Below are 24,437 nucleotides of genomic sequence, written 5' to 3' on the forward strand. Positions count from 1 at the left end.
GGCTAACGCAAAAGAATGATTACTGAATTCCACCAACTCTATGGGGAACTCAATAGGATACATCACGTTTTACGTGACACAGGTTTCCAAGAACGGGAACTACCTAATCGATTCACAGCCAAAGCCTTATTCGGATGGGATGACAAACAGTTTGATGCCGAATATCTTAAGAAGTTGGAACGAAATTGGCGAACATGGAGATCTTGAAAGGTCGTCTCCGGAGGAGCCGACTTTAAAGAGGGGGTACTGTTAGAACTTTGCCAGAATGTCACGGCGTCACGCTGTCACATCTGTCACACCTTTTATTACATAATAATTTCCCTCTGCTGCTACAGTTCGACGGAGGCTAAACTATCGGCACACTGTTAAGATGGCGCAAGCTACAGATCTACCTATCGAGCTCGTTGATCTTATCTTATCTTTCTTACCTCCGAACCATGCGGAGCAAGTACAATGGAGGAGAAGGGCGGCGGCTATAGGAAGAGAGGAAAGACCGGTAGGTTGGAACCTATCGGATCATCGGTGCAGACGGTGTGGGAGGGTATGCTTAGCAATGTGGGACTATGGGGAACAGAAAGCGTGGGTAATACAGAGATGGGGATACTGGGGACCACGGCAATGGGCAATAGCCGGATTCTTCGTGCTATGCCCCTGCGATGCGATGTTGGGGAATTACTTCGGGAGGCGTTGGTTTGTGTGAACGAGTTACCTGTTTGGGAGTAGTTTGTACTTGTGGACATTTTTATGGTTTGTTTGGTCTTGTTGACATTTTTATGATCAAAGTTGTTCTTGTTTACTTTCTTCTTGCTCCACTCTTCTTTTCTCATGTCAAACGCTTCCTTTCCCATGTCAATGTATAATTAGTTTTATTTCTCATATGTCGCTTCTCTTCTCATGTCAAGTATATAAATAGTTACCTAGGGTAGTTGGTCTGTGCGCAGTAGCCTAGGTATATAAAGTAGGTAGAAACTTGTAGAAGACTCTGTCGAGTTCTCTTAGGTTCACGCCTAATAAAACTTTTGTCACTTACCTCCTAGTTCTTAAGTTCAGGTGTGACCTGTGACATCTCAGTCACAGTCGCCCTAACACACGGCAGTTGACCTGTTGACAGTCGCGACACCGGTTTTGACAACGATCTAGGGCCATTTTACCATTACAATCTGCTTTTCCACACTTCCGACAATGGCGTATTTTCACCTTCTTTACAGGCCTTGTACTATCAATTGTGGCACCGACACGCTTCTTTGCAATTGAGGTTGCCAAGGAACTCGCATCAAGAGACGTGTTGGATGGCCCGAAAGCATGGTTTCCATCATCTAGGGTCAGAAACCCGTGTGTGACACGATTTGGGCAGGGATGGGATACAAGAGCTGATGGAGCTGCTAGGGAGCGGTTTGGGTCTAAAATGGTCTTCAGTACTGGTTCTCGTTGAGTAATTGTCATTGAAAGATTTTCTTTAACATTGACATTTGATTTCCAGGCAGAGAAATAGAGAGAGAGATGTTCAGGAAGCTAGGAATAAGTTCTCATTAAAAGCTGACATTGGATTAGAATGAAAATACGCCACCTTGTAAGAGATACCCTCGATTTCATCAGCCTTACGGTTCCAAACCCTCACCGCTTGCCTCCAGTCAGGAGAGTCAACCGTTGGTGAATTGAAGAGAGCGTTTTCTTGCCGGAGCTGTCGGAATAACCTTTTCTCGCTAGCTGAGTGAACCGGAAGAATTGGTTTTCGAGTACCTTGTATCTGCGCAAGAAACCAGTGTGGTTGGTCAGAATCAAGGGTTGCTTCAAACGATCTCATTCCCGAGCTCTCGCGGATATGATTTGGAACTGGCAAAACTCCGATAACTTCCCTAGATTGCAAGTAGAGATTACCATTCACCCAAGACGTCAATCTGGGTGCTTCAGAACTGTCAGCAAAGACTTCTTCGAGTGCAAGATACATTTCCTGTATCTTGTTGGTGATCCAAATATCAAAATGGCCTAAGTAGCGCTGTCCAGTCCGATTGAAAGCACCAACCTTTCACATTATTGAGTCAATAGTGTTCCTTATCAAGTTATCAACAACTTACCAACAGATTGTGTCGAAGTACAAAATCCATAAGGGCCGAGTTGACGTGTCTGATACTAGCTCCAGATGTTGGAAGCCGAATCCGGAGTTGTGTATGAACTCCTCCCTCTGTTTGGTTCGTTCCACGAGAGCAGCGATACACAGGGAGACTACCAAATTTTTCACTGCTGCCGATTTGTGTATAGAGTGAAATGCCAGGAGGATCAGAAAGTTGACCTAATCGGATAAGTTCCAATATATTCTTGGCCGTTTTCCAATTATTTGAGTCGAATAGGGTTCGGCCAGTCTGAGCATCACGAAGCGGTCCATAAGCATGGAAAACTTGATAAACAAGAGGATATAAGATTTCAGGAGGAGGAATGATACGTCGACAATGCTTCCATAAAGTCTTTGGGCAACTTTTTTTGAAATCTTCGAATGTCATCGGTGGTGAGAGTGTCGCACCCCAAGATTCAATCCGTCGTTTGTCTTCAAGATCTGGAATGAAAATTGCATCTCGGAGTGCATTGAGGAAATCAAACCGAAGGCCATGTGAGCGTGAAATGTATATCATATTGAATACATGGAAGGGATCTTTCAAAATGCGACTCCGAACCAGTGTTGGCCAGTCGGTTGGTGTAACACCAAGAATGTCTTTTCCTTCGTTCAAACATGACTGGTCGGTGACATATTCGCTTCGACCGTGCTCGCTCGTATGTACTTGTTGGTTCTGCTCTTCCATGAGGGCGGCTAATGGGATAGAATCGGCACTATTAGCTATAAGAGCCAATTCTATTGAGCCGTTGGCATCTTCGATGACGTTGGGAGAAATGGTGGGTTCAGGAAGTGTAACCTGGCTAGTGGATGCAGTTGCCGGTTTGTTAGATATCGTACAGCAGGAGCTTGTATCTGAGGTTTTCGAGGATGAGACTTTGAGGCGGGAGCGGAGAATGATGATTTTGAATGGAACGGGCCCGAATTCACTCAGTGGTTTTCTATGTGTTCGTATAATTGCACCTGGAACAACTATGCGCGTAACTTCAACCATGATGCGGTGCTTGTTAAGGTCAACACCATCGAGGCATCTCGGGCTTTGATGACTAATCTGACCATAAGCGATTAGTCGAGTATGATCATCGTGGTAGATGTGTACTTGAAGGCCAATTTCAGGGTTTGTAGGGAGCGGTGAGGGTAGTGGAATCTGGTACAGTGATTTATATATACACAATGCTGCATACGCATCTTGTGCTGCGTAGTTTAGCTGTTGTGGGGTCAAATTATCATTTTCCCACTGATTGCTGAGGCGTTCGGATACGTTCTTGTTGAGTCGTCTACCAAGAACACTTGCGCAGATATCGGACAGGCTACATCGACTGTCCAATGGAATAAGGCGGTCGCGAGCAAATTTCGCAAGGTCAATGCCTCCAACAAATTCCGTATTTGCACTGGAAGCATTTTGAAGAGAACGAAGGTCAGTGTTGACCATCCGCCCCACTTTGATCACATTGGGGTTTTCTAATAATAACGCTAGTTGATGAGGAAGTTTTCGCGAAGCTACTAATCTTTCCACCTTGAAATTTTCGGTGTAAGCAATTTCATCTGTCTAAAAGAGATATTGTTACTTACCTGCAAAATATAGATGACTTTCTCATGCGCAATTTGAATTAGTGCCGTGTTTCCACTTCGAACGAAACCACCCTGAACTGAGGATTCCATATTCCACTCTGTATCAAAGCCAATGACAAGCTTTTGATTTTCATCCTCAAGATTATCGAGGATTTGCCGCATAGCATCATCAATAGTTGATGGCGTTTTCTTGACATATATATTGATATCAGATGGAATCGTAAAAGGTTCGAGTTGAGAGTATTTCTCAACAGGAGTGACCCCTTGACGAAGCGACGGGAAAATGCCCTCAAGAAAGGCTTTATCAATCATGTTATCCGTATATATAATCGATGGTTGGGGATGTCCATAAGTTATGAGTGACCTTTGAACCTCCTCGAGCGATGAACGGAATGCTTCATGTGATTTACTGCCAACAAGATTGAAGACGCGAATTTCGCCAACTTCATTTGTCATGGTCAATAGGCCAGTGAATATCGGGACACCATCCACACGGATAATGTGCTTCGGAAACTGTTTTTACGATTAAGTACACAAATTTTGAATATAATCCCTTACATTACCTTATGACTGTGGTCAATCCCACAGATATTCGCTGTCAGCATAGACATATGCTGGTTGATCTCATTTTGATGAGATTCAATGAAAGCGTCATAAAGGTCGCGAAGCCACTGGGAGCTAGGAACATAGCCACGATATCCTTTCGGAGAAGTGTCGTCAAAGGATAGAAATGGTTCAAACTGTTGATTCAAGAATTTTCCCATCGATTTACGAGTGATAACGGTTGAGAGGTACTGGAGTCTCAATATATCATATGAAAGAAGGTGGGAGAGTCGCAAAGCATCAGAAAACTGCTTCGCACCCATTCCACTTTGGAAACATGACCTGAGAACGTGGAATGTTGACTTTGCGAGTCCACTTCGATGAGTTAAATAGGCTGGGAACTTGTGTGCAAGAGCAGGGGGCAGAGCATCAAGGATTCTCTGGTCCCAACTACAGAAGGTCACAGTATGACTGCCCGACTTTGGATGACGACAGTTTGGGCATCGATAACGGTATCCGATGATCCAAAATGCAGAGCATTCATCGATACAACGTCGTGGTCGGTGAAGGACCCCGTGACGAACAAGACGGGCACCACATTGCGGGATTGGACATTTGATGCCATTAGGACATAGGACTTGAGGGTCCCAGAGAAAGAAGCGGGGATTATATAGTTTTGCGGGATTGATATGACCTTCATTTAATATAAAAAAAGCAGACAGTTGAGGAAACCAAAATGTTCGATGATCACGGTACAATGGTGGAAGCATATCATCGTTGCGAGCATCCGCTTCAGCCACTTTGGCCTTGAATTCGGAGAAGAGCCACAGTGGAAGCGACCCCGGTTTCTCGTTCTCATGTCCCTCATAGCTATCATCTCCATCTTCTAACCCTATTCCATCTCTCATCAGGTACGCATCATCTCCAGGTTCAGCATTGTCTTCTTCAGTTGCACCGGCTTCAACGAGCTGCTCCGGATCACATTGCGGCAACACACAGTCACTAGCGGACTGCGGTGCTACTGGTCTTGGTTGTTGTGATGGCGATGCGGAAGGTAGAACGACCTAAATGGAAAATAGGGAAGAGCATTGAATGTTTGATGTATATGAAGCATGAACACGACTTACTGGAAGGGTGTCTTCACTGTTTTGTGCCAAACTATGACCAAGCGGACGACTGTTGACAACCTGCTTCGAGGTATCAACATCATAAGAGCATCTGAGTGGTAATTGAGAACTTACAAACTGTCCTAATTGAATATCAAAACGTCCACCAGCAGAATTCGCTTTCGGTGGCCTCCCGGGTTTTCGTTTCACCGTAGCAACCGGTAGCTGTCCGAGTGCAGCTAGCCGTGCATGTTCCAGCTGTCTGTGACCCGATCCAGCTGGACGGCCAACGGGACGGCGGGGTTCTGACTGGGAATCAGCAGCCTTGAATTTGTTCTTGCTACCTTTAGGCCGGCCTGGCCGTCGTTTTGCAGGGGCATCTGCGGCCGCATCCGATGTCGGTGATACTGTCTCGCCTGTAGTAAGAAGAGAGATCCATCAGTAACGAAAATGGCACTACTCAATAGGGAATTAACTGACCGTTGATGGGATTCCTGTCAGGATTTCCATCAGATTTGGCTGTAAATAGAATGCTCCTAGATTCTCTGGATCCAGTAGCGGCAGTCTCATTAGCCGTGTTCATTTCCCTGGTAGTAGTAATGATGATTGCAGATAAGGATTAGCATTTATTTAGATGGTTAAACGTGTGGGATTGCACTTACTGAGGGGCAATTTCAGAGATGATGTTGCCCTCCGCAAGAGCAAGTTCGGCTGCAAAGTCGTCGGACCAAAAAAACTGGCTGAAGAGGGCTTCGTCCCCTTCTACATCCATAATGCGAGATAGAGACGCGTAAGACAGGCGACGCGTTCGAAGTTCAACTGCAGTGAGAACGTGACCTGAAAAATAATATATTTTGTTATGTAATTAAGTCGTATCCCGCATCGGTATCTCTACAAACATGCGTACCGCGCCGAGAACGTGACCTGAAAAATAATATATTTTGTTATGTAATTAAGTCGTATCCCGCATCGGTATCTCTACAAACATGCGTACCGCGCCATTGTGACCTGAAAAATAATATATTTTGTTATGTAATTAAGTCGTATCCCGCATCGGTATCTCTACAAACATGCGTACCGCGCCGAGAACGTGACCTGAAAAATAATATATTTTGTTATGTAATTAAGTCGTATCCCGCATCGGTATCTCTACAAACATGCGTACCGCGCCATTTTTCGCGGTCAATGATCCGCGCCGGCAGGTGCCGACATATTTTTTGATGAATGAGTACCTCTTGTCTTTCTATATCATTATGCCACGGGGCCTGCGTAAAAGAGGCCGAAGGCACAAAAACACAGAAGAAGACGACTATTCTCATGAACAGACTCAAGACGGAAGAGAGGATGGTTTCAAATTGAACCTTAATGAAGCAGACATTTCACAACCATCTTGGATCTTACCCTCTACAAGTCAGAGTGACGCTATCCTCACCTCGAACCCAGAAGCACCTTTTGGATTTGTCGATACAGAGGTCAAGGCATATTTCAGGACTGTGGATGTGCAGATTCAGGACTGGCAAAGCAGTCAGGTGGAGAGTGAGGAGATGGGCGGGAATACAGATATCGATCCCAACGAAGGTACCTTGAATCTATCCTTAAAGCGTGTTTGTAACTTATCGCAATCTGCTATGTGTACAGAGCGACGATTATTCTTCGTTGCCGCATTGACAGAGATGCAAGGAAAGGAAAGGGAACTAGCAACGGATCCGGATTGTTCAATCGTTCTGGAACGAATGGCAAACTCTATGGATGATTTCGTCCGTCGTGTGCTTATGGACAGTATGGCTGGCTCGTGAGTGACTAATCGCCTGATAATCTGATACAATTCCTCTCATAATGTTTAGGTACGAACTATTAATCAAACACCGGTTTGCATCTCATGTTTGCCAAACCCTATTTACGCTTGCAGTGGATACAATCCAAAGAGAGGTGCCATACATGTCCCAGCGTTTTCTCTACCGAGCACTAACGTTCAAAAGATGAAAGGTATCTACCCTCGTGTGCCCGACTCTCAAGATAAAGGCGAGCTTCGCACAATGAAACAACTCATTCTTGATATATGCGAGGTGAGGCCCAGATTCTTTTCAGGTTTCATCCATTCATTTTCTTAATAGCTTGAAGGAACTATTGCCGGCATTTCCAAGTCATATCATGGATCCTTTTGCCTCGCATGTCATTCGGAGCCTCCTGGTGTTACTCAGCCCCAACTTAGCCAATGAGTCACTCGTAAGGTCGAAAAAAAGTGCAGCATGGAAAGCAAAGCAAGGTTCGATGAAGTCTGTCTTCGAGAAAGACAAGGGTAGGGAGCCTGTTAAACAGCTGCAAGCTCCCTCGGAGTTTCATCAGATGACGAAGCAGTTCCTTGAGGTCCTCAAGTCTGGTTTAGATGAGAATGAAATTCGAGCGATGGCCGCGAGTAAAGTCGCTAGCCCAGGATTGAAAGTACGCCCCAATACAAGCTAATTTCCAAGCCGTTGTATTCATTCCTTCGCAGATGCTGTTGGAGGTTGAGGCAGATCTAGGCTCTTCCGGTGAGCCCGACTCGCTCATGGATAGGGTGACGGTGGGAGTTGTAAGCGCCTGCAGTTGAGTGTAAAATGCTGTTAGCGCCATTGAAGAAGTATCACTCATTGATTGTTGTACAGGAGAAGGTAACGCTCCGTTAGAGAGCTCCGATTACTTGAATACGCTGTTACGCGACACAACTTCCTCGCATCTTTCAGAAACCATCATCACAAGAGCGCCAGATGATGCTTTCCGTATACTATGGAACCTGTATTTGAAAGGGAAACTACCTCGCTTGTCAGTGCATCCTGTAGCGAATTTTGTGGTGGCCAAGGCTTTTGGGAGGGCAGATGAACAACAACTTTTGGATGCTTGTCAGGAGCTAGCCGATTCTTGGCAAAAGATTATTGGTATGAACTTTGCAGTGACGTCGACCGTACGCTTATCAGACGACAGCTGCGTCAAGGTCGGGTGTTTTGCGAGCAGTAGTTGATCGAGTAGCTAACTTGCGGGTACTGGGCGACGAACTTGTAAAAGTGAGTCGCTTTGTGTGCGCTGACAATGACATCACTAACAAATGCTCTAAAGGCCGTTTTCTCTGCGTTTGCTCTAGACACCGCCGAAGAAAAATTGAGCTTAGTCCCTTGTGCTCTATATTTGCTCCCATTTAAGGTAAAGGCTGTCAGTATGAGCGCTTCAATCTTTACTCACTATGGAAGAAAGGACTATCAAACACGCAAGTCAACTGTTATGACCGCTGAAAGTCGTGTACATTCACGCGAAGGAAACAAAAAAGACAAGAAATTACTTGAACCACAGATACAAGGATCTCTTCTCTTACAGTCGCTTCTTCATCTCCCGGAGCCTCATTATGAAATTGTTATACAAAGGTAACTTGTCCTGATATCTCCGCTACAATCTCTTACGAGTTTTACGCAGCATCAATTCGCTCTCATTAGAGGAACGAATCCAACTGGCTCACAATAGCTCTAGTTCAAGGATTTACGATGTCCTCTTAGATTCATCCACAATACCCTCCAAAACAAAACGTTCATTCGTCCTCGGCTTTATTGGACATTACCATCAACTCGCGGACGACCGTTTTGGTAGCCGGATAGTTGATCGATGCTGGAATTTTGCCGATACTTACCTTAAAGTTCGTAGCACTTTTGCGATCAGGTTCTGTTTTCTCACCTCAACCTTGTGTAGGAAAAAATTGCACGATCCGTTTTTCCTCACCAACAAACCCTCGCCGGCTCCTTTTATGGAAAGTTCTTTTCTCGTAATCTTAACCTCTACCTGCTGCAACGCAGGCCAGAAGAATGGCGAAATTTCCAAACAGAAAAGAAGAGACAAGCAGACGTCGTCTATCAGTCATCGTTGGCGAAAAAACAAGAAGCAGCATCATCTCTCCCACAAGTTGCAACTTCTGAGCCTGTAGCCTCGCCGCAGCCGACCAAAAAGCGGAAACGAAAAGGAGACGAAATTGATGCTTTATTCAATGCGTCGCTCGGGAATAAGGTCAAGAAAGCCGCTTTGGGAAATGAAGTAAAACCTCCATACCCTCAGGCGAGTGCTGCTAAGGAAGAGAATTCTGCGGATAGAGATGCCACAGATAAAGGGCTACTGGATGTCCTAGGCGCTCTTAAAAACGCCCCAAAAGGTGAAAAACGAAAGAAAAAGCGGAAGAGTTAGTTCGTATGTAATATCTCACTACTGTTTTTCCCTACCTCATGCATATTGAGCAAAAGAGTGGTTAACTTAAAGATATTCATAAGTCTTGTGGCCCTACTACAACATCAGTGCAAATTGTATGTAATATTATTTTCAGCCAGTTTGGAGAGTCACGTACTTGAGACTCTAAGGCATAAATCGTGGCGTGTAAGGAAAGCTTATGGCATAATTTCTTGAAAATCAAGATCGCCTGGATTCCACAAATCGCTCTATTGCAAACAACAAAGTGAGGTGGTGACCTGTCTCACGTGGTCAGGGGGAGAACCTCTTCAGAGTCGGCATCCTCCGCCGCCGGTGATGAAGCTTTGAAGGTATATTTGCTCTTCTCGTCATCTCCTTGAAGCATCTCGAATGATAGTTGAACAAGCAGAGCCAAAAGACTACAAGCAATGAGTGAACGTAAATTTTGGAGAGCCTTACTCACGCCTTATTAGTATCCGCTCAAGAATCTCGGTCTTCCACTAAGAAGACTGCTCCTTTTCAGCCGGATTGAGCTTAGGCCAATTAGATCTGGGCGGATCCTGGATTCAAATTCTGAAGGTTTTGCAATGGGAATTATGATGTGTGGGTCAAAACTGCGGCATCCTCACAGGCCCTAAATATGGAGTGTAATGTCGCAAGGGAAGGGACCGCCTAATCGCAGCTTTCCTATTCAACGAAGTGGAGCCAAGGACGACGTGGGAGCTCGCAGAGACTTTTGTTGTATTTTCATTAACTTCTTTCAGGACAAAGTTATGGATTCTCGGATTCTTCGCTCCCAGGTATAGGTACTCAATTAGTGTTCTTTGGCAGTTCCATGCATTGTTTCGGACCATCTTGGATTAGATTGCATGCAGCATGGTTCATTCGAACCACCTGATCGCCTAGCGTAAATCCCATAAAAGGAGCCTGACTACCCCGTCCTGCACTAACTTTCGACTGGAGGATGGGTCGGACGTTCCTTGTGTTGTGTCTCATATACGCTTTAAAGGCCAATGCTCAAACTGTTCCAAGCTCTAGTTCAAGGTTTGAAATCATCATGCTTTCCGTTACCGTCATCCCTTAGTGTTGTTAGTGTTGAACCTCCGACAAGCACTGCGGTCGCTCCCATTGCTGACCCCGCCAGTCTTGTCCTCCCCTTAATCGGAACAACCAATGGTGGACATGTTTTCCCAGGTATTTTCCTTCTTTCAATCGGTGATGTGTCCAGGTTAAATTCTCGTAGGTGCCACGTTACCTCACGGAATGGTGAAGGCAGGAATGGACACAGACTCCCCTGGCAAAGTAGTATCTTCCATATCTTGCACATGTTTACCTCTAACATTGTTTTATACCTAGCATGCTGGATATGATGGAGATCCGCAGTTCAACGCAACTGGCTTCTCTCAGTTGCATGACAGCGGAACAGGAGGCGTGCGTCAACTCTGCTACTGGAGTTATGGAAGCGTGATTTGACGCATTTCTAGGCCATTCCTTTGTCGAATTTCAAGCTTTGGCCCTTTGCAGAATGTTCCTCATTTGGGAAATGTCCCACCTCGCTAAATAGCCGAAAGCGTTTGCGCCACATCCTTCCGGATGGTAGATTTTTATTTTGCAGACGCTTTAAAGAATATTTAACGAGTCAATAGGCTCCCCTGATGATTTCGCGTCGCCCGGTTACTTTTCTACCAATTTAGTGCGTGCCAGTAGGAAGATCATTCACTTATTTTCTGTTGTAAGCTTGTGCTAAACCAAATGCAGTCGAACTCTATACAGGTCGAACTAACGGCTACGAGGCGGACAGCTTTACATCGTTATACATTCCCTGCTGGGACAGATCATCCCAGAATCCTCGTTGACATCACCAATGATGGACAGAGAAGTAGCACCGATCCCGTCATGACTCTCGATCCGGACACCGCTAAAGTCATGGGAGGTTCTTCCTTTGCTGCTTCTTTTGGTCCAGGTGAGCATTGAATGCAGACACAAATTTTAAGTAGCTGAGACAGTGACAGGACGGTACAGTGCATTTACTTGTGTCACATTCAAGGGCGATGGCTTCGACCTCGGTAAACCAACTGAATATGGGGCATGGCTAGCCGATTTTCCCATTCTAGGAACGACAAATGCACTCCAACTGTATTCTGGTATGAGGGGATTTAATAATGCCATCGAATCAATGAATAGTGCTGCGACAGGTTTCGTTGATGAAATGGGTGCTCTATTCACTTTCTCGCCCGCACCCAGTGGGAAAACAACCATTCTAGCACGCGTCGGCGTTTCATTTATATCGAGTGAACAAGCGTGTGCTAATGCTGAAGAAGAAATACCTGACTTCGATTTCGAGAAGGTTCACAGTGACGCTCGCGCTCAGTGGAATGATCTTCTGGGTCGCGTACAGGTGGATGCAACGGGAGTCTCGAAGGACACTGTCCAACTATTTTATTCTTCTGTACGTTCTGAAAATCATTTGAAAGCGGTCAAGATTCACACCAGCTTGATAGTTGTATCGAACGCATATATCTCCAGCAGATTGTAAGGCACCATTTCCTGCAAATGCGCGGTAGAACTAAACATCCTACAGATAGCGGAGAAAATCCAAAATGGAACTCAACTGAGCCTTACTTTGACTCTTTCTACTGCAATGTATGTTGTTCCCATCCAATAATCTAGGTATAGGCCTTAATTCTTTTGCAGTGGGATACTTATCGTACACTCTACCCTCTTATGTCCCTTCACGACCCGGGAAATTTTGCTCAGATTGTCCGAGGACTGATTGATATCCAGAAACATGAAGGTATGTGATGTTCTATGATTCTTTTGAAGAAGATTCCCACATGAGATTCCAAATAGGATGGCTTCCTGAATGTCGAGGAGCGACAGCGATGCACTTTATTCAGGGTGGCAGCAGTATGTCGTTTGTATCATTTTATGAAACAAACCTTAATAAATATAATCGCAGACGCTGATCCTATTCTGGGCGAATTTTTCGTGAAGTAGGTCGAGGTAATATCATTTTGGATGGTTACTAACGTGTTATAGGTTTCATGAACATGCAGCGGCGCTCAAAGTGTCCCAGGAGGACTTATACAATGCTTTACTAGCGGACGCGGAAATTGAATCGCCCAACTGGAATCTGCAAGGTCGGCAGGCTGGAGTCTGGAAGGAACTAGGTGGGTGGTTGCCTCTTAAGCCACCATCAACAATGATGCGACTGATTTCATCTAGGCTATATCCCACACGACACATTTAGCCCAGGAGGTGCGAACACCAAACAAGTATCTCGAACTCTTGAGGTAAGCATTGACTTGTTACTAAGGGACGATCATTAAGGTATTCTGGTTATAGCACGCCTTCAATGATTTCTCTATTGCACAAGTTGCGAAGGCTTTGGGCAAGACTGAGGATCAGAATAAGGTCTATATTTGAACGTCTTAACTTGATTAGCGTGATACTGATGTCTATATCTAGTATCTCGGTAGAGCCGGTAACTTCATGAACATTTGGAACCCAGATGTTAGCGTTCCAGGGAATCCAGAGGTGAAGGGCATGATGCAGGTTAGCCACTTTCTAGTCTCATCTGTGTCATAACTTGAGATGGTTAGCCGAGGTTTGCCAATGGCACATTCAACTTCACCGATCCTCGTCACTGCAGTATCCATGATCCAGAGGAAGCGACGTGCTTCCTGAATGCCGCTAATAGAGATGGGTTTTATGAAGGTAAGTCAAATATTCCACGGGACTTCAAGATACACTAATGCAGTATTAAGGATCTCCGATCATCGTAAGTGAACATTGATCTTTCGTTGTGATTTGACATGCGTGATAAATGATTAGTATTCCCAAGTAAGATTTCTGTGGTGTCCATCTTACACTACTAACACATTCGCTTTAAGTACGTTCCTCAAGATACAGCAAAATTGATTGAACTTCAAGGCGGAAACGAGAGCTTCATTCGTCGATTAGACTTCATTTTCGAGCAAGTGAGTTACTTACGAAATTACAACCGAATCCTTCTCGCTGACCCTAAATTAGGACTATTTCGAGGCCACCAATGAACCATCACAACAGATACCATACATGTATCATTATGCTAATAAGCCTGGCTTTAGTACTCAGAAGTCGAGAGAAATCATAACAGAGTTTTTCAACACATCTGTCAACGGCCTTCCTGGGAATGACGGTCAGTTTTAACTGCTGTCCTCCCTCGTTCTGTTTACCCTAACATATTCACAGATTCTGGTGCTCAAACTTATCTTCTTCCTCGTCGTAAAGCACTAATTTTGACTCGATCCTAGGTGCGATGGGGAGCTATGTTGCTTTCTATCTTGCTGGTCTTTATCCTTTACCAGCAACTGAGCAGATTTTACTCTCTTCTCCATTCTTCCGCGAGATCTCGTACTTCAATCCTGTCTTCAACACGACAACCGTAATCAGATCCAAAAACTTCAAAGGAAATACAGAGAACGGGAAAGGTGGTCGCGTTTTTATTGAGGTAATGCAACTATTTTCATTCTCGTTTCTTCACAACGATTCCTTATGCTGGATGTTATTAGCGTGTTACGGTCAATGGCGAACCATACAAATCCAATTGTTATTTGGAGTGGGACGTTTTCAAAACAGGTGCTATCGTTGAGCTTACTCTTAGTGATGATATCAACGTTTCTTGTGGAGACGGGATAGATGCTCTCCCACCTTCGATCTCGACGGGAGGTTACATCTAGAGCAGAGAATGGAGATCCCGGTCTCTCTATTGTTTTTTTCCCTACAGATTTATTTGACAATTATTAAAATCACTTGAGCCAACTTCCGTGACTTTTGTGGTGATTGATAGTAAATCATGAATGATATTATCGAACCCCAAAACAGTATGGCTAGAGTTTTACTTCCCGCAACAGGAGGTGGGTGTGTCGAGTGGAAGGTAAGGAAATATACAATGCCACTATGTAGCGCGACGCTAAGTTAGTGGTATTAATTTTAGCAAGTACAAACTTCTCTCTCAGACTTCTTGCAATCTATTCGCTCCTACCCTATCAAGATTTTCCAATAGTACTCCTTGCGGTTCCACTGTCTGCAGCTGATGAGTAGTGAATTGATCGATTTCAAGTTCTGAATTGAAAGAGTTCCTTCCTCCAGGTATTGTGAAACGGTTGTTGAGGAGGACAAGAATGGAATTGCTGTATATCTTGCTGATGGATATCCCAGGAATCATAAAACCATTTAAGGATGTGCATGATAAAATCACGTATGTGATTGCTGCTATGGCTGTTAAGATGGTCAGATAAATATAGAAAATCAAAGTGATGATCTTAGTTACTTGTTAAGAGTCCCGTCTCAAGAATAAGTCGTTTTATTTTGGTAAGGGATATCTTCATCGACCTGAATGATTGTCGTATACGGATTGACAGCTGTTCGGCAAAATCACATATGAGTATCGACATTTTCAAAAAGAATATAAAGCTTACGAAACGGAACATGTATATAGCAATGACAAGGTCACAAATGGCTCCTACTAATTCCCAAGCCTATTATGTAGGTGACACCGGAGTGCGACAAAAGTACTTTGCTCCCGACTCACTATTACATCGATGACTCTTCCCACTATGAGGAACAAGTATGAATAGCTTACGACGGCGGTTACGATACCGCAGCAGAGTTGGACGGATGCGAGCTATGAAATATTAATGTCTTCGGAAGGCAAAAAAAAATAATACTTACTACTACTATAAGTCTTGCGATGAGTTTGTTTTTCGATATTGTATATATCCGATGTGCATAAAAGAATTGGGCGACCGCAGCAACTGTTGTGATGAATGGCCGTCAACAAAGCAAGAGATTAACTATCAATAAAACTCACCTAGAGCACTACTTATTGGGACCACGAACCACATGTATCCAGACCAACGAAGATCTGGTGGTCCGTCGTCCACGGCCATACAAAATAGTGTATAGAAGTCATGCAGTGCGAATGCAGTTTGCGATGTTCCAATAGCGTAAACGAATAGCACAATGGCTTTCGTTGAGCGTTTGTCATTTGGGAACCCCAGATAGTAAAGATCTGTAACAATGAAGAGTAGAATGAGAATCGACATAGTTGTTAGTACTTCGCGTCTGAAATTCGAAAAGATGATTTTGGCTGGTTTACAAGTTTGAACCGTTAAGACACCATAAAGAAGAACGTCGAGGCTATAACCAAAGAGCTAGTAGAATTGTTCCAGCCTGTTCGTCAAAAAGTAAAAGACACATTGGATATTGTCTTACACCTGGACTTTTATTAGACAGGACGAGTCCTTCCATGGACTTGGAATTGCCGATGATGGATATCGATGGATGTGCAGCTCAGGGGATTTGAGGGAGGGGATAAACCTTCTTGCTCGACCTCAGGCGGCGTATTTAAGGTGTTCCCTGTAGCAGGAGAAGTGACGGTTGGCTCGTCTCCTAACGTCCAAATAGCTCACAAAGTTCCGGTTAGGAAGGGGTATCGGGCGCCGTCCACGAAAATTTTGAGCTTCATACCTTTAGCTTTAATCCGATCAGAAGCAGCCGAAATCGGAGGGGACTAGGGCCGGTAGGTAACTTGAAGCTTTTAAGACGTGTTGTAGCAATGGCTCGTTTCCTCTCTTAACCAGTCACCAACACTTCACTGACGTTCAGCGTAAGACGTTGGGGAACTTCAGCGATCTACGGACGCAGGTCTCAAACGCATACTGCTTTTCTTCACTTATTAACCATTTAAGCCCCATCTTCCGACTCAGTTGACTCACTTGGTTGATCAAGCGAGGAGATAGACTCGAACTTAGGAGAAGCTCAGGCTGGAGTATCATTCCTAGCAGAGACTAATTCAATGTATTATAATCAAGGATCGAGATGGGGTTGTACATACACGCCGCAGGGGACCAGCACCTATAATATAACATACAACAAGCAAACTGTTAGTATCCCCATAGAAAGGGCTCATTCCTGTTTCAAAAACGCATCCAGCTCATCATCCAGCTCTTGTTGAGTCTTCTTTGGGCGATCATCTCCCTTTCTACTTCTCCTTCCATCTCTCGAATCGTCTGCATCCCGTCTAGAGCCACCCCTCCGCAGGCCACCCCTCCGACCCCCATTTGAATCAACATCCAAAGTTGACAACCTATCCCACAAAGGGCCTGAATTTGACTCCCACTCCCCTTCGGCGTCCGCTTTATGTCTTTGCGACCCTCCCCTTCCACGCGCTCGCCGTGGTAAAGGTACTGTCAGCCGGTCTTTGAGTTCTAACCTGTCCGCTGGATTGCTCTCGAGAAGGGTCGGGTCCGAAAATCGGTCTAGGAGAGTTCGTCCATCGTTTGCAATGTAATCTGACCGCATTTTCGAAGGAGGGGAACTTGGTGTCTGATCGTCTTGCTCAACTTCAGATATTTTTTCCTCTTCTTCATCAGGCTCACGAAGGAAATTGTCCAATTCCGCGTCCAGTCTCTTTCGTTCGCTTTCCTGATCTTCGACATTCTGTTCGAGACCAGTTTCAATTCTTGATCTTTGGACAGGGGGTAGGTCTCGACCATTGAAAAGCTCCTTCCCAGCATCCTCCCCATGCTTCCTGTAAAACTGGCTCTCCCTCTTGGCTCCTCTCTTCTTGACGTCGTTAAATCGCGCCCATCTCATCTTTAACACTCCCTTCAAGCCCTCTCCTACGCCAAGCGTCTGGTTTATGCGCGTCTCCGGTGGCCATATAGCGACGGGTATAGGTTTCACGGTGACAAAGTCATCCGCGTCTGGGTCTTCAAGAGTAGACTTTTGGAGGTGAGAGAAGGCGGTACGGGCAAGGGAGTTGGATTCGAATACAAAGATGCAGGTTTGATCATTGACCCACTCAAGACCGAGTGGGCTTGTGTCAAAATGTTTGGCATAGGCAAAAAGTCGGGCGGTGGGCAGGTGAGAGATTGGAGTCCCTTGCAGAAGAATGGCATTTCCTCGGTAACTTAGGTCTGAATTATTATAAGATGATTGAGAGGCAGAAGAAACACAAATTATCGGGACAGACATACCTTCTTCCATCTCTACCTCGTCGTCTTCGGTAGACTCTTTAACACGCTTCGTGCGTTCAAAGACAATTTCTTCGGAATCATCACCATATTTGCGCTATACAAATCATCACAGTGGAGCACGAGCAGGACCATTGCGCAGAAGGTTTTCCAAAAGAGCAAGGTAGAGTCAGGGAGCCACGAAGCAGGTCAATAAGAGCGGGCTTGATCAGTTTCGCATAAAGACAACCAGACAGATGAGGGAAGGCACACCTTGGCACTATGGGCGGCAGCAGTCGCTTCTGACAATAAATAAATTTTTGTGTTGCCTATTCGACTAGCCAGGTTAGAACGAGGATCTTCCTCGGTGGTAGTTGGAACCTGTTGTTCATAGGCAACCGAGTCATCGTATGAGAGCAAATTTTCCGGCTCTGCCTGAGGTATCGACTGTATAACGTCGGTTGCGACGTCCATGATCGTTGTGGTGGTGGTTTAAGGAGGAGGCGAGGCCATTGAATATGATGCATGACGAATAGTAAACAAACACATTCATCACACTTTGGTCTTTCTCCACAATCCAGAACCAGAAGTGAAACTAATCAAACCTCGTTGTGAAGGCAAACGTCATATTGCCCTTCGAGAATTCCTCGGCCATCATATCTGGCAGTTGTCTGGCGGTTTTGGTGATACATTGGATGGCATTGACCCTCTCTATTGCATTGACGTGGGAGCACCTGCTCCGTCCAACCGAGTACTACCATAACTGTAAGTAGTAGATATTCGACTTTTCAAAGTAGCACATTTACAGAGGACAGTTCATTAGTCCTTACCCCCAAAATCATCCGAGCTATGTATGTACCCTCAAAACGCATCTGCGTCAGTTTACTTTCTGCATCATGATAGCTAATCAGGGAAGTTCTGTTGCATAGTGCCATGGGATCCAAGAAGACTCTCAAACGCTCAGGTGCACCATCCTCGACTGGATAATAAACACTATATCGGACCCTGGTGAAAGTACGCTTTTTTCCTGTTCCTCGGAGATATATCACAGGACATACAGAGAAGTATGCAGAAGCACAAAAGTTTACCGGGAAAGACAGAGACACGCAGTCAACGAGGTTCTTTCTCAGTGCTCCGGACATTTTCCCCAAACCCCCTACAGCCCAGCCAATAATGAATATCCCTTGTGTCGCTGGTTCTCGTCGACTCACCTACCGGTCTAGGAACATTCTGTCAGAAGAGAAAGAAGCCCCGAAACGGAAGAGAAGAAACTATACATTCCTTTCGGTCCCGCAGAATTCAAACGTCAGTACTTATTATGACTGCAGGTCCCTGAACAACGGTTTCAGTCTCCCAACTGGCAACTGTTTCAAATGTCAATATCTCATTCATTTCCTCGACAGATACTTCAATTCGAAACAGGACAGTCAAGGGAAGCACGCGAAGCGGGACGGCGTAGGAAGAGCCTGTGATATTAGCATCGCGTAGCTGGCGACCAGTCTCCAGTTTCTTGCCGCACTACACGCTCTTCCAGGGGGTTGAAACAGTTTGAAAGGAAGAGCGTACCGAAACTTGCTCTATATGAATCGTCAGCGGGCCCATACTGGTACATCATCCAACACAAAGATCAGAGAGACTTCCCGTAGGATGCGATACTGAGGAAGTGGAAAGAGAAGGAATAACCTGGGCTGATCACCGCACTTGCATGACGCATGGGTTCTTCTTACAGGCGCGGCATCCCGAATGGGTGGGAATGCCAAGATAGATTCCGCTGGAGGTTGAACTTGGCGAATCCAAGATGATCAGTCCTCGAGGCAGTGCTCCAGAGCTCCGAAACTGTATCTGTGGAGAATGTATATTCTGATCAAGGGAGCAGTTCTTGTGTTCTCAGTCAGTGGGAAGAAGCGCAGTCATTACTCAACTTATGGAGTTCTCGACCATGCAGCAGATGATCAAGGGTCTACGCTGGAGCGATCTCGTACGACTGCGACTATTACGTTCAGAGGTCGCTGATACCAGTATAGAAAGAAGAGAAGGCCCGAGATCTTCTGCAACAACGATTATTTACGGGCCTCGGGCGTTAGTTTCATTGTGGATTGATCAAGTGAGGTACCAAACACATCCACCGGATATCTTGATGCTGATACAATGATCTCATGATCGGATTTATTATTAGAGTGAATCTTCATCATGTAAAGCATCGGCGCCGACCACAACAAGCACCATTCCTATTGTGCCGGATAGCCATTCTTTGCCAGATGGAATCTGCTTTACGTATCCACGGTCCTTTCAATGCTTCACCCTGGATTATAATACGGCTCATAAGTCTTGTCTAGACGTCATCTTTTTCCTTCCGCTCTTCCGCAAGTCAGATGCCTGCTTTCCTCTACAACGCCGAGAGTGACACTCCGCCAAGTCCATTCGTATTCCAGGTACCACAGACGCCACAATCCTCCAGTTACATTGATCCTCCCATGGTCGCCATGCAGAGGACACCGTCCACCCCCTACACAGGCTTCACCGATTCCTCACAAAATGCTCGACGAAATAGACAAGGCCCCAAGAACTGGTGGTCTTACTCCCCATTAGATACTAGCAGGGCAAACAAATTCGAGTCCATGCACCTATACGAGCTTGGAAAGAACGATGACTCAATCTCCGAGCTGGACGCTCCATATTCAAGTAAATTCACATCTCGCCTAGACACACCCAACTATGGTACGCTCGATGATGAAATGACTCTCCTCAAGACTCCTTCACCATCATTCTTTCGTCGTCTGGGCTTAACCAAACCTCTGAGAAAGCATCCTTTTTCACAACGGTACGAAGTGCCAGAATGGACATCATTGGCCGTCCACACGTTTTTCTGCATTATCTCCTATCCCGTTTTGCTTGCTTTTGTACAAATTGCGAAAGGACGTACTTTATTCTGGACGCGCCTCATTGTTGGTATTGGTTCTGGTATTACAGGTGTACTGCTTGGAAACAGTTTGCTTCAACTTTCCAGGAGACACCTAGAAGCTACCGGTGAGTCTGATACTTCCCCGCCCGCTGGAGTGATTGATCAATGGTCAACTAGTCTGGGCAACTGTAATACACCAATCCCAAAATCACTATCATCCAGGGGTGCAATTCAAGCGTATCGCGAGGCATGTTGACGACCCAACGGGCTTTATCAATGGATTTCGACTCTTTTGGAATCGAATATTCTATACTGGCACTGCGCGCAAGAACCGTACCCACTACGAGTAAGTATCTGGATAATTTTACAGGTCCTATTGTCTTCCTAAAACCAATTCTAGCGCTCGCCCCTGGTCCATGCACGTTTTATTCTTCCTCGTGGCTTTTGTGCTCTCTGTTGTCCTTCCTTTTATTTTCGGCCGCATAGTCGTCATTGACACGGAGATTCAGGTTGGAGATGCTCGGTTGGGTCGGATTGTGATATCTGATTGCTGTTTGGTTTTGATAGATGTAAGAGGACGGATCCACTTACACGGAAGTTGCAATCAATGGGGATATTTCGGATGCCGACAATGAGAAAGCGTCTGCTTTGGTTGACTCAGTATTCAATGTTCGTCTTCAGCCATTGATGCATCGATAGTGCCTGAATGACCATCTCCCCCCAGAACACGTTACTTACTTGGACACTGTCGTCATACTCTAGTCATCAAAGCTTACCTCAAGTAGTTGATTTCCAATGGACCGACCCATCCAATTCAAGTCATTCCGACGTGGTATACTTTTCCCAGCGAACTAAATCACAGCTGAAAAATACTGGCCATGGTCTTGGAACCTTCGAGACGAAAAGGGAAACTAATGTACTCGAATCATCGGTACATACTCCAACATCGATGACCAGTTTAAACGCAGGAATGGTTCCGGGGAATATAGTAAGGTGTTTACAATTGGCTGGCATTCTATCGTAAAGGTGTCTCATGAGAAACTCATCAGACAACCTCAATGGGGAATAAGAATCAAATGCGACAAAATACCAGGCAATAACATGTACGCACCGGAATATCTAGTATGCTATTGTCCGTGTCCTGAATTCTGACAATTTCAAATTAGTTTGCCCGTCAGTCAAGCCGGCCAGACATATGTCTTTATCCCGAAGGACACGATTGCCAGTTTATCGGATTACTACGGAAAGCCGCCTCCGACAAGTTTCCCCATTTTTGGGACAAAACCAGGTGACCAAGAATGGCCCTCTAACATGAAACAAAGCGACACCTTCGCAGCAGGTAGGTTACTGCTTAGTTCCGCCTTTTCTTGAGTCGTTAATGACGATTTCTAGTCCCCTTCTGGCCAAACGGCGTCACCCTTAGTTATTTTAGCTTTCCTCTATATGATATCGGTAGGTCAACATGCGATCTATCACTTCATTCGCCTGTATCTAATCGCATAATACCTATGTTCTAGGCTCAAATGGCACTGGATTTGTTTCTCTCGAGCTTGCTTTGATTAGGCTTAACACAAGCTTTGCAGCCCAAGGTCAATTTTCAATTCTGGGTGAAGCGGTTCCTGACGCAAACGGTTTGGCGACACACATTGGCTACGATGCCGTGGCTTGCATAGAAATTTTTGAACCCTGGATTGTTGATGTGTATAACTCGTCGGTGGGTAACCCTACTTCACAAAAAATTGTAGAAAAAGGAAATATTGTGCGGGATCTCGAGACGAAAAAGGAGAGCCTTATTGGGGAGCCTATCCGTGATCCTAATGTGAGGAAAAACTTAACTTCGGAACGGATGCAGGCGGTATATATGGCCGCACATCAAAACAGTGTAAACCAGCTTGTAAAAGAGGATGGAAGTGCCGATATGGATTATGTTCCTTCCACTATTGTGCGTTTGTTGCTATATTCACCGGGATCTTGTCTTGATAGTTTTTCTCAGGCTATAGAATGTACAGACGGGAACGGTCCTTTTGGTTACACATCATTATCTGCGCAGCTGTTTGAAAGATTCAAAGCGCGAGCTGATGCAACCAACCTTCTCCCATACATGGTTGGTTCTGGATCATTAGCTGTGAGATCGTACTCCGATCGTGTACTTGCATTTGCCTTCATTCAGCATCTTCCCCTGATCATTACTCTTGCGTCTTTCCTTGCCCTGGGGGTCTGCGCTGCCTTGTTTGTACCGAAGCTTCCCAGGAATATGCCCAGGAGGGGGTTGGATCTATACTCATGGCTTGCAGCATTTTACGCGGATGAGTTGGTCATTGCTGGAAAGCCTGAAGGAAATGGTGGACAGCCTGGGTTGCCGATTGGGCGGAAGATGGATATTGAGGAAATCGAGCAGCATATCGGGGAAGTGAGGTTTCGATGCGTCTCGTGAAAAACCAAAGCACAGATATTTAGCTACATGGGATAGTTTTTATATGTTATCTTTGTGGAAGTCGAACTCTGCGTCTGACGTTGATAATCAGTAGCGTCGGACATTTTCCGTCACACAAATCCAGACATTAGATACTTCTTATTTCTAATAGTGAGTCAAGTGACCTTTCCTTCGCACATTTCCTTCCAGTTTCTAATTGTGGTCTGATGGACTCTAACCTCTCTGATCTACTATTATGCTAGGGCTAGCAATATTTAATATACCCTGTGTCACTTGGAGCTTCACCTCATCAGCCAGTCTCGAGACAGATGGTAGATACTTCCTGCCCTCCCTTAGGTCCGTTTACAATTGTTTATAACTAAATCCCTGAATATGGTCAAGTTGGGATTATCTCTCGACGGATAGCTTTTCCAATGTGCATGGGTCAAATATGCGTTCAAATGATTAGGAGACGGCATGCACGCTTCTCGCGCTGCTTGCCTGTTATATTCGGGATACATAAATACAAACTTTGACATATAAAAGATAAGAATAAAATGAGCCGAAGATCTCGAGAGCTTCTCGCTCCTCAAAACATTTGATTGTGGGCCAAGGGAAACGTCTTTTCAAGTCGAGATGATTATATATCTGATCTATTTATATCTTGTGATCTGAGCTATGGCTTTTTTGGGCTAGCGGGCAAAGGATAGTGCAGTTCACCAGCCGTAGCTTTCTCGATTGTAGCGAACAGGGTGTCGCTTTTGGCCAATTTAATCTTGTGTCCACTGACATCCTCTTCATAATATACCAGTCGCTGTGGGAACCCCTCAATACGAAAGAATTTAAATTCGCAGAAAGAGTCACTTACTGCGTGATCCGCAATGACGACTCTCACATCATCTAGATCGCCGTCATCCTCATGCTTGATCCCATACATATTTTTCAGCCAGTCCTTCCAAACTTCATTATCCATCCACGTAAAAATGACTTGCCTCCCATTCATCTCCCCAGTTCCACCAGTCCGCATCTTCCAGACCGATGCAAGTTGTTCTAGCTTCGCTTCTACTTTGCCACGTGTTTCGCCAGTCACAGCAGCAATGAGAACAAGTGGCTGTTGTGGGGCATACATAACGCTCTGGAATGAATCTGACGCAAGTTCGAGGAACGAAGGAATACGGTGCTTCATGAACCAGGGGCTCATTTCGGAGAGAGGGGTATTTGGGAAACCATAGAGCTGGCCTGCAGATTTCCCGATATCATGGTCCTTGAAAGCTAAGAGGGCCCAGGTGGCGGATGGAGGGACACTATAGCGAGTAAAGAGGTCCTGCGAGGCTGAAGCGTAGACAGGTGGAGAACCAAGGAGAGGTTCGGAAGCTTCACGAGCGGCTTTCTATGAACGGATGAGTAAGCGTCGACAAAGAAAATCAATGACATACCACAATATCACCCTTGGTGTCTGAGTGCAAGAAGAGATATACGACGTCGTGCTTTTGAACATGGTCGGCGAGCTCATAATCAGTGTAGAGCGGATGCAAACCGGCTTCGGCGGCCTTCTCTGCGAAAGCCCTTAGCTGATCTAGCTTCCTTCTACCAC

At 45.3% G+C, this 24,437-nt stretch overlaps 7 protein-coding genes across 7 annotated transcripts; 3 read left to right on the forward strand and 4 right to left on the reverse strand.

The window, feature by feature from the left end:
* Positions 1-1,071: 1,071 nt before the first annotated feature.
* Positions 1,072-1,948, reverse strand: AGABI2DRAFT_67380 (hypothetical protein; the record flags this gene model as incomplete). The annotated part of the gene is made up of 2 exons (XM_006459664.1): positions 1,072-1,512; positions 1,568-1,948. The coding sequence occupies 2 exons, from the start codon at positions 1,946-1,948 to the stop codon at positions 1,072-1,074; spliced, it is 822 nt and encodes a 273-aa protein (XP_006459727.1).
* A 1,402-nt stretch (positions 1,949-3,350) lies between these two features.
* AGABI2DRAFT_38051 (hypothetical protein) lies at positions 3,351-5,277 on the reverse strand (the record flags this gene model as incomplete). Its single annotated transcript, XM_006459655.1, has 3 exons — positions 3,351-3,623; positions 3,680-4,192; positions 4,243-5,277. Coding segments are annotated over 3 exons (1,821 nt in total), but the record flags the coding sequence as incomplete, so codon positions are not given.
* A 1,304-nt stretch (positions 5,278-6,581) lies between these two features.
* On the forward strand, positions 6,582-9,528 carry AGABI2DRAFT_202089 (hypothetical protein; the record flags this gene model as incomplete). The annotated part of the gene is made up of 12 exons (XM_006459665.1): positions 6,582-6,906; positions 6,967-7,120; positions 7,173-7,257; positions 7,308-7,394; positions 7,450-7,770; positions 7,823-7,913; positions 7,974-8,243; positions 8,290-8,369; positions 8,422-8,505; positions 8,557-8,723; positions 8,773-8,989; positions 9,043-9,528. The coding sequence occupies 12 exons, from the start codon at positions 6,582-6,584 to the stop codon at positions 9,526-9,528; spliced, it is 2,367 nt and encodes a 788-aa protein (XP_006459728.1).
* An 831-nt stretch (positions 9,529-10,359) lies between these two features.
* On the forward strand, positions 10,360-14,387 carry AGABI2DRAFT_191588 (hypothetical protein). The gene is made up of 26 exons (XM_006459666.1): positions 10,360-10,572; positions 10,622-10,722; positions 10,772-10,830; positions 10,885-10,959; positions 11,013-11,124; positions 11,175-11,221; positions 11,287-11,491; positions 11,541-11,672; positions 11,724-11,977; positions 12,030-12,060; positions 12,110-12,171; positions 12,223-12,322; positions 12,379-12,435; positions 12,488-12,521; positions 12,568-12,698; positions 12,754-12,821; positions 12,874-12,942; positions 12,997-13,083; positions 13,131-13,245; positions 13,296-13,309; positions 13,363-13,371; positions 13,422-13,508; positions 13,561-13,708; positions 13,735-13,740; positions 13,824-14,020; positions 14,082-14,387. Exons 1-26 carry the CDS (start codon positions 10,493-10,495, stop codon positions 14,247-14,249), a joined length of 2,448 nt encoding a protein of 815 aa, XP_006459729.1. The 5' UTR covers positions 10,360-10,492; the 3' UTR covers positions 14,250-14,387.
* Positions 14,388-14,524: 137 nt separating this feature from the next.
* On the reverse strand, positions 14,525-15,617 carry AGABI2DRAFT_116679 (hypothetical protein; the record flags this gene model as incomplete). Its single annotated transcript, XM_006459667.1, has 6 exons — positions 14,525-14,790; positions 14,843-14,933; positions 14,991-15,050; positions 15,104-15,196; positions 15,244-15,326; positions 15,383-15,617. 6 exons carry the CDS (start codon positions 15,615-15,617, stop codon positions 14,525-14,527), a joined length of 828 nt encoding a protein of 275 aa, XP_006459730.1.
* Positions 15,618-16,479: 862 nt separating this feature from the next.
* AGABI2DRAFT_177555 (hypothetical protein) lies at positions 16,480-18,031 on the reverse strand (the record flags this gene model as incomplete). The annotated part of the gene is made up of 3 exons (XM_006459668.1): positions 17,802-18,031; positions 17,553-17,646; positions 16,480-17,492 (listed from the first exon to the last, which is right to left on the reverse strand). Exons 1-3 carry the CDS (start codon positions 18,000-18,002, stop codon positions 16,480-16,482), a joined length of 1,308 nt encoding a protein of 435 aa, XP_006459731.1. The 5' UTR covers positions 18,003-18,031.
* Positions 18,032-20,130: 2,099 nt separating this feature from the next.
* Positions 20,131-22,864, forward strand: AGABI2DRAFT_202095 (hypothetical protein; the record flags this gene model as incomplete). The annotated part of the gene is made up of 10 exons (XM_006459669.1): positions 20,131-20,555; positions 20,608-20,776; positions 20,831-20,966; positions 21,007-21,099; positions 21,155-21,423; positions 21,480-21,533; positions 21,597-21,769; positions 21,823-21,882; positions 21,948-22,372; positions 22,424-22,864. Exons 1-10 carry the CDS (start codon positions 20,147-20,149, stop codon positions 22,862-22,864), a joined length of 2,229 nt encoding a protein of 742 aa, XP_006459732.1. The 5' UTR covers positions 20,131-20,146.
* Positions 22,865-24,437: the final 1,573 nt, after the last annotated feature.

Source organism: Agaricus bisporus, assembly GCF_000300575.1.
Source record: "Agaricus bisporus var. bisporus H97 unplaced genomic scaffold AGABI2scaffold_4, whole genome shotgun sequence".
NCBI classification, from domain to species: domain Eukaryota; kingdom Fungi; phylum Basidiomycota; class Agaricomycetes; order Agaricales; family Agaricaceae; genus Agaricus; species Agaricus bisporus.